The following is a 9,272-nucleotide window of genomic DNA, read 5'->3' as shown; positions in this document are numbered from 1 at the left end:
CTGGGGAAACAAAAAAACCCTTCAGCACAGAAAATTTATTTGTCATCAGTTACGAGCATTTGAATGTGTAATATCCAGTTTAAGAAGAGAAAGTCTGTCCTAAGTTTTCCGTATCGTGACCTCGCAAACAGCATCATTCTTCTGCTTGAAACAGAAAGCAGGGATGTACATATCTGAGAACACCAACACACAAAAAAACCCCAAATCCTTAGGGTATTAAGTGAGCCATTTAACTAAGTATTTAAAACCTCTGCAATTATTAGTTTATTAGTATCCAGGATTTCAGATGTTCAATATTTCTCCTGAAGTTATACATAAATGCAAATTGAAATAAGAATCTGAAAGTCAAAATTGTATAACAAAACAATACTCCATCACAAAAGCGTGTAAAATTACAAGAATGCTTTTTTTTTAAACACTGGCACTTAAGAGAACCGTAATTTTGTAACCACAAAATTGCCAAATTGTCCCCCAAACTGGTAAGCAGGTATATGTGAAAATAGTTACAGCTGCCAGCACTTGAAGTTTTACTAAATATGCAAAAAACCCCTTAAGCTTTGGTTTTGGAAGAGAACTGTATTTGACCAAATTAGACATTGTTGGTATACCATAAACATTTAACTTTTTAATGCAAAATTTAATAAAATGTACTTTTCCATACAACTATATTTAACTTAAAAATGGGCAAACATCAAGAGTGCGGTATAAAACCTAACAGGAAAAATACATCTTATCTCATTTTCAATTTGAGACAATATACAACTTTTTTTAAAGGGCTAAAACTAGAATTTCAAGAATACAAATATGAATTTACATAGATTTAACAAATAATAATGGTACCATTTATAGAAATCTTAGAAAGAAAAATCATTTCTTGTGGGCCATTTGCATACCAGGAGTTTCATGGTATAAAGCCCGTGGCCATCACCAGACCTGTCACCAAAAAATAATATGGTCATTTCATGCTTTTAACTTTACACATTTTAGGTACGCTCATCCCTTGCAGGTGTTCAGAGATTTACAAATATAACTTCCATTACATGGTAACGGAGTCACACGTGTAAATTTCTCCACACCAGATGGACATACACTCTTCCTATGGGTCCTTCTAGGACAAAATTTAACATTCCCTCCCTCCCCACCCCCTGAAAGTATTTAATTTCTGTAAAATTGAACTCTATACTTCTCAACTCTCCAAGACTGGTAAACTCATGCAACTCAATAGAATATTACATTTCACAAAAATCTGAACAAGTATCCATTGGCTGAGATTGAAGTTTTTTGTTTTGTTTCCAGTTATGGAAGTATATTCTTTCATCATATGCCTATATATTTCTTGTCTTACCCTATCATGATAATGCAGGGTATGCAGATCAAAGCTTTGTTTATCAGCTGGTTATATGAAAGATGAAAACTGTAATATTCCCGTGATCCCATACGGGCATTCAATAAAGCAAAAGATGAGTTCCCCCTCAAAAAAAAAAAAAAAAAAAAGAGAGAGAGAGAAAAGAAAAAGTATGATTCTCAAGGGCACCTATTAAAAGGACAACAATACTAATAAAAAAATTGTATTTACTTAGAAGCATTCAGAATGTCAACAAAACAGCTGCAACTTTTTTTCTTCCTTTTTGCAATTACAGAGTGGTATTCAGTTAACAGAACAACAATTATTTTTATGATGCATCAGAGACAACTGAAGATGAGAAATGAACTACATCCCCGAATATAACTAATTTGTGCTGTGCACCAACAGGAACCTGCTTTATAACTCCCATGCCAATTTACAACCCCCACACTGTACCAGGCAAGGTTAGTGGCCATTGAAATACCACTAAGGACAGGGCTATCTAAAGACACATTCGGTAGTGTGTTAACTATACAAAAAAAGAGACACTGTACAGTTTAAAAACAAATCTTACACAGCCTTACATTTCAATTTTGTTTTCTTTAAAAGGAGTGAGTTGTGTACAGGGGGGTTAAATGCTTTATAGACAAGAAAGAAATTGCTCTAAAAGAGACTTATTCATCATCATCATCATCTTCATCCTCCTCTTCTTCCTCCTCTTCATCATCTTCATCCTCTTCATCTTCGTCCTCATCTTCCTCTTCCTCCTTCTTCTTCTTGCTCTTCTCAGCCTTGGCAACTACTTTTTTGCCTCCATCAACCTTCCCTTTGGCCCGGTATGCAGCAATATCCTTGGAGGAAAAAAAGCAGGAAGAATCTCTCAAAGATTTAACCAGCCAAGAGGTCTGAGCCACTTCCAAACAGTACTTGTGAAACCACAGCAACCCAAGTATCTGCCCTTTCTCCTTATCCACTGGGGTAGGACTGGGAGAGGCACCTTCACCTTCAGTTATGAGGTGAACCGAGGCCCAATGCCAAAGAAAGGGGAACTCTCTAACACCAAAATAATACTGGCACACTACAACACACCGCTCACAACTGCTAAGGAATCTCCACTGTTAGGCTTCTGGGAACAGGCTAGAAAGCTGCTGTCTCTGATGATAAAGGGGACAGCTGAGCCCACTGTCCCATAAAGAAATGAAATAGGGAGACTTCTTAAGGTCCTTTTCTAGCCTTACCTTCTACAATGCCTAAAGAAATGCACAGGAAAACCCTTGTCTGAGGCACAAAACAGCAATTAGCCACCCAGAACACATTAGAACGACCCAGCCTAACAGCTGCAATGCTGTGCCTCGGCAAAGAGCAGTTACACAGCATTATGCTCAACAGAAATTTACAAAATAAAAGGTATAAGAACTTCATTAAAGGGTAGACAGTGCCACCTTCTGCATGCAATAAATTTATTCTCCTAGTTTTTAACACTCAACATTCAGTTCCCATTACAGGGAAGTCAGAACTGTACCTAGAAGGCCAAGCCAGAAAAGCAGTTAAGACTTCCTGACTTTGTGCCAATCATGGAAGAACAATTAGGTAAAAGAATTGATCTACAAGACATAAAACACACCAGCTACAGAGAAACATCAACACATTTGTGCAGATGGTCCAAATCTTCAAATATTCACCACTTAATAATAAACATTACACCACTAATCTTACAGTTCCCTTGGACTCCTTTGAAGCTTAGCATAAAATTTTGAGAAGATAAAATTGCCAATAAGTCAAAGGCCAAGCAGTGAAATACTGAGATTACTTCACCTTAAAAACCCCTAAGTGTAAGAAATAAAGACAACACTAATGAAAATTGAAGTATTTCTGAATAATTATAGACTAACAACTTTACCATTTAAAGAAAGTGTCTTAAGAATTACCTTTACCTGTATGTACAAACAATTACCACCATGATGCTGTACAGGAAGCATCACGTGAAAAAGCTTCTAAACCTGCAATCACTGTCCAGCACATAATCAGGGCTCAAAGGTTCCACCTTGCTGACTACAGTGCTAAAATTTTCAAGTGGATCTGTTTGCCAGCAAAAGCAATATCCAGGGGAAGGTCACGGCACACAAACAGACATATGTGCTATAGATTAGCTGACCCAGTGCAAAGCATCATCAGGGGACAGAGCGTGCATCCCCTCCTCCCCTGACTCCCACATACTGGGATGGGAATCTGCCTCTAGAAATCACACCACGTGCAGCAAAACCCCGTGTGCACAACAGAGTTCTACAGCCCCAATTATGCCAATGGGATTTAGCTTTAATAATTTAAAAAACTCTGTGACAAGCTGCTTCATATGTATAATTGACTAAGTTAATTACTAGAAAGAAGATGGACAAAATGTAGGTCCAGGAAAAACACATCTAAAACTAGCATCTCCTTAGTGTTTTGTCATTATCCCAAGAATAAATTTTAAAGAGCATCCATGTGTATCAATTACCCTACTGTTCAAGGATGCTGACCACTATGTCAGGAATTAGGGACAACCAATTCATTCTTTGCCAGTGTTAGTTACTACTACCATAACTCAGATACCACAGTGAGCTATGGATTCAATAATGATACAGACACCATGGCATCTGTCAAACCATCAGTGATGGCCCCAAATTACAGATGAATGCAAATAGTTCAAGACAAAGGACTGCAATTCAGTGTTACGGCTACAAACCTTATGACCCCTTATGTGGTATTTTTCAATAAATACAATTAAATCTGTCATGAGCATATTATAAATTGCAACATCAGGTATCAAGAGTACATGAGAAGGAAAACTACTGTCTAAATTGAGGTTTGACTCCCCCAAACCATCTCCATAGATGTCAATGTTACCTTTTCATACTTCTCCTTCAGCTTAGCAGCCTTTTTTTCATAAGGCTGTTTATCATCTGCAGCGGTGTTGTTCCACATCTCTCCCAGTTTCTTTGCAACATCTCCAATGGACAGACCAGGATGTTCTCCTTTGATTTTTGGACGAAACTCAGAGCAAAACAAGAAAAAAGCCGAACTACAGAGGAGAAATAAGAGAAGATTATTTTCATTTTAGACTTCACGATAGCAGCAAGTTTTGTGACATTTGTTAAGAGTGTTTTGGAAAAGCACCTAAAGAGAGACAAATGTTGATTACAATGGAAGGTATTAGAACTGAACGAGCTATTTTGCAAACTTAAAACACTCTTGTCTCTTAAGTAATGCCTCACATATGGTCCCATTTCTGTCAGGGCCCCCAGAAAATCATATTTTATATACCATACACAGAGAAAATCTTAAAAATACAGAGTGAATAATACCAGGGGAGCAAATATTATGTCAGAGCTGTTGAAGGCCAGGAGGCCTCTATCCAAGAGGCAGTATCTGTTATGAAAGTCTGGATTTCCTGATGACAGCATCAGCCCAAAGAACATTAGCTTGCAAAGCAATTTCCCTGCATTAGCTCCATTTAAAACACACACACAAAAACGTACTTGTGTAAAATACAGGTGTCTAGTAGGAGACAAACCCGAAGCCAGTTGTCATTATGTAGTGGCTGAAGTTTTAACTCTCCAAGCTGGTTTTGTGCAAGATCATCCCTCTAACCTGTTCTGTATAAAAGCCTCCAGTACTGAATGGACTGCCAATCAAAAAGTCTGCTCAAGCCAACAGGTGATGCCTGCAATACTTTACTGCTGTATTACACTAGAACTATCCTCTTAACAGAAATTAGAAAAATCTGTCAGAAGGACACATTGCCAATTTTTGCAACTACTTTTAAAGGCTGCCATTACTCCAACTTTGACAGTAGGACAGCCTGCCTGAAAATAAAAGCCTAGCATTTACAACTAATATTTCAACCCACCTTTACGCCACTGGTAAGGAAAATAATGTAATCTTGTATTTCTGGTTCCTAAACCTGGATAAAATTACTGTTTTATAGATACACACCAGGGTGATGGTCCCAAGTAAAACAACATAAAACACAAATCTACTTACGGAGGCCTCTTCGGTGCATTTGGATCCTTAAACTTCTTTTTTGTTTCCCCCTTAGGTGGTACATAGTTTTTCATTTCTTTTTCATAACGAAGCTTGTCAGCCTTTGCCATATCTTCAAATTTCCCTTTCTCCTTAGAAGACATAGTCTGGAAGGTAATTAGAATCATAGAATATCTCAGAAAGCACACATGAGGACCAAAACAGTATTTTAAGATTCAAAAATGTATCAAAGTCCACTTCAAAATTTCAGCTGGGGGAGCTAAAGGTAAGACAAGGACAATGGATAGTTACCACTAATCTTACAACTGCACTTCATACCTAAAACCTGAACTTATAAATACATCATTTATAATCTCAAACAGTATTTCACATGAAGCAGTCATTTAAGGTTTCATGGGTCTTTTTAAGCAACTATTCCTACCTTCCATCGTTCTGAGCATTTTTTTGAGAACTCTGAGAAGTTCACTGAAGCATCTGGATGTTTCTTCTTGTGCTCCTCCCGGCAGGTTTGCACAAAGAAGGCATATGAAGACATTTTACCTCTCGGCTTCTTAGGATCGCCCTTGCCCATTTTTGCTGATTTTCTGTAACAAAGCAAAGGATACACCTTTAGAACTTGTCCTTTTAACAAACCACAGCAGGAAGTCCCAATGAAGGATCACACCAAACAAGACCCGCTACAGAAGTATTCTGAAATCATACAACAGAAAGAAGTTACCCTTCTGAAAAATTTAATGAAGATTTCTGTCATCCCTGTCTGAGGCAACCTGAATGCAACCAATCTGAAAACTCAACAAGCCTTTATAATAGGCAGTTATGGTCTCCTGCAAACACAAACTCTCCTTCTAAGCAACCTGAAGGCAAGTACTGCACACCATGATTATTCATAGTGTAGAATAAATTCTGTCAAGAGGAGGGAAAAAGTACCCAAGTACCCTGTCCCAGCTGGCCTTCTGGGTTACTAAATTCTTTCCTCCTACAGCCTGTGTCTGTAAACCCCTGTAGGCCCTGGATGTTCTTACAAAATACATGTATTTATTATTTTCTATGTTTTGTATGGCAAACATGTGTCCTTATATATGCGCATGTCCCCTTATATGTACATACGTGCCTTATGTGTACTGTAAAAACCTACTGCCTTTGTACATACACCTAAAAATACAGCAACAAAACAATGCACTTGGTCAAACACGTTTATTACCTAGTCAGGGAAAAGTACGACATTTACGTATGGCCAGCAGAGCTCTGGTCTGCACGAGGACTGAGTCTTTCAGGGACTGAAAAATACCTTCCTGGAACTTTCACACCCAAGTCAGACATTCAGAGTATTTCTTCATGGCTCCCTGGAAAAAGTCACTTGCACCCTGGCAAACTCTGCTCTTAAGCAGCAATTAAAAGAAGAAAAAAACAAAACAAAAATGCGTGGAAGGGGAAAAAAAAAGAAAGGGCACGCAGTGCCTGCCCGTATTGCCCCAGAAGCTGCATTTCCTATCGGCCTGGCAGATAGGCAGAAGCAGATTTCTGCTCTGTGACTAAACACGTCCGGTTTGAAGTTTCTATCAAGTAAACAAGAGGGCTGAAGAAGCAGGAGCCGCTCCTGCCTGCCATGGAGCCGCTTCCAGGGCCAGACAGCTCCGGGGCCGGGCCGGGCCGGGGGTCTGGGGGCTCGGCGGGGCCGGGCGGGCTCGGCCCGTGGCCTGGGGCTGGCGTTTAAAAGCCTCCTCCTTCCCGCCATTTTGGACGCTTCCCCGTGAGGGGGCAGAGGGAAACTTCGCAAGTCCCTCAAGAGACCTGCTGGGGGTGAGAGGGAAGGAGAAAAAAAAAAAAGAAAATAAAGAAAAAAAGAGTCCCGTTATTAGGGGGAAGCTGTGCAAGTTTTATTTCGGTTTCTGGCGCGGGCTCGCAGCGGGCCGGCGGGCGGGAGCACATGCCCGGGAGCGGGACACGCCGCGGGGTGCGGCTGCCCGCGGGCGGCGACCCCCGGCCCCGGTGGGACAAAGCGCTCTCTCTGCCGCGGCCGCCCCGTGCCCCGCGGCGGGGGGGGACGTCCCTGTGGCCGGCCCTGCCCGCTCCGGCCGCCATGAGGCGAGGCAGCCCCGGCCTGCGCTCGCTCCGTCCGTCCCTCCCTCCCTGCCGGCCGCGACGCCGCAGCGGCGGCCTCGGCGGAGCGGCCGCCATGGCGCAGGCTCCTGGCGGAGGAGGTCACCCGCCACCGAGCCTCCTTCCATTTTGTGCACCGAGGAGCAGCGCCGGCCGCTCCCACCCCCCCGCGCCACCACACCCCCCGCGCCCGGGCGGGGCGGGCCCGCGGGACCCCCGGCCGGAGGGGCCGCGGCGGGCCCGGGCGGAGACCCCCGTCCGCGGGGGCGGCGGCAGCGCAGCCCGAGAGGCGCGGAATGGCCGCTGTGGCGTCGCCCGCTGCCGCCGCCGCGCAGAGAACATGGCTCCTTCCTCCCTTCCCTTCCCTTTGTGTGAGCGCGCCGCTACCCTGGCGCACACGCTCAGCCATTGCAGCCGGGGGAGGGCGGGAGGGAGACGGGGGGGAGGTGGGTGGGAGCCGGGGGGAGGATGATTGAGGGGGGCCGACGCGCTTCCAGCGCCCGTCCGAACCCCGGCGGCGCGGGCCAAGCCCCGTCGGGGTCCCCCGACTCCCTCCCGCGCCCCGTCGAGCTGTGCGGCCCCGGGGCCGCGGGCCCCGCGCCTGGGCGAGCGGCGGCTGCTGGAGAAAAAAGTTCCCCCGAACTGCGCCCCCGCCCGCCCGAGCGCCTCCTCTGCTGCTCCGCCGCCGCTCGCCTTGTTTTCTCGCTCGCGGCTCCCGTCAGCCATGTTACAGCCGGGCGGCCGCGGGGCCAGCACGCCACGGCCCGCGCCCGCTCCCCGCGCTCCGCCGCCCCGGCCCGCCAGCAGCCTCCGCCGCCCGCCCCGCCACCCCGCGATGGCTACGGCGAGGCGCCGTGTAAGCGGCTTACGGTGGAGCACGGCGCGGCCCTCGCCCCCCGCGGCGGGCGACCCCCGGTCACTCGCCCGGTTCCCGTCGCCCGTTTCTCTGCCTCCCGCTCGCCGCCTCCCGCCGCCCCGCTCTCCCGAAGTCGCCCGCCGCCCCCGCCCCGCCCCGGCCGGGAAAGGGTCTCCCGGGCACAACCCTGCTCGCCTTTGTGTGCGGGCGCCCGAGCCAACGATGCCCCGCGCCCCGCGGTCAGGCAGCGGCGACGGTGGCGGCGGCACGACGGCCAGCTCCGGCTCACCGCCGCGCTGCGAGCGGGCGGGAGGGCGGGCGGGCAGGCGAGCGAGCGCGCCCGGCCGGCCCGGTGGCCCCCGGCGCGTACTCACCCGTGTCAGACAGAGTCGGCACGCAGCCCTCACCCGGCCCCGAGCCCCAGAGACGCTCCCGCGGCCGCCCGCCCGGCCCCAGCGCTGGCTGGGTCGCTGTGCAGCCCAGTGCACCGCAATGGCTGAGCGCGGGATCGATACGCAGCCTCCTCACACTCGCGGCGCTGGTAACATTACTCTCAGCATAGCCCCGCGCCCATTGGCCGCCGCCAAGCCGAGCGCCGCGCCGATTGGCCGAGGCGCTCCCATTGTCCTGACCAGAGCGCGGCGCGGGTTGGGCGCGGCGCGGGACACGTCACGGAGCATGGAAAGGGCGCGCAAATATAAAAGTGAGTGCAGGGAGCCGGCGGCGGCGGGGCTGAGTGTGGCGTGGCCGATCGGGAATGTACCGCTGCCTGCCAGGGCCGCGGGGCTCGGGGCCGCCCCGCCGGCACCCTGCGCCCGCCCCGCCGTGGGCAGCGGGGCCCCGCTGATGTGGGCGCTCCCACGCAGCCGGCCCCCAACCTTCCTACCCCGTGCGGCCGCACAGCCGCGACAACCGGGGCTGGGGAGCCGCGCCGAGCCCGCGTGTTCC

At 47.8% G+C, this 9,272-nt stretch overlaps 1 protein-coding gene across 2 annotated transcripts; it reads right to left on the bottom strand.

Moving 5' to 3' along the window:
• Window positions 1–240: 240 nt before the first annotated feature.
• On the bottom strand, window positions 241–8,878 carry HMGB1 (high mobility group box 1). 2 transcript variants are annotated; one of them, XM_071553090.1, is made up of 5 exons: window positions 8,699–8,878; window positions 5,790–5,952; window positions 5,369–5,514; window positions 4,232–4,406; window positions 241–2,196 (listed from the first exon to the last, which is right to left on the bottom strand). In XM_071553090.1, exons 2-5 carry the CDS (start codon window positions 5,937–5,939, stop codon window positions 2,020–2,022), a joined length of 648 nt encoding a protein of 215 aa, XP_071409191.1. In that variant the 5' UTR covers window positions 5,940–5,952; window positions 8,699–8,878; the 3' UTR covers window positions 241–2,019. The 2 variants fall into 2 exon arrangements, with proteins under 2 accessions (XP_071409191.1, XP_071409196.1); XM_071553095.1 differs by lacking the exon at window positions 8,699–8,878 and adding an exon at window positions 8,338–8,407.
• Window positions 8,879–9,272: the final 394 nt, after the last annotated feature.

This window comes from Pithys albifrons, chromosome 1 (assembly GCF_047495875.1).
Source record: "Pithys albifrons albifrons isolate INPA30051 chromosome 1, PitAlb_v1, whole genome shotgun sequence".
NCBI lineage: Eukaryota > Metazoa > Chordata > Aves > Passeriformes > Thamnophilidae > Pithys > Pithys albifrons.
Note: the sequence above shows the minus strand (reverse complement) of the source record. Positions and strands in the feature narration are given on the sequence as shown.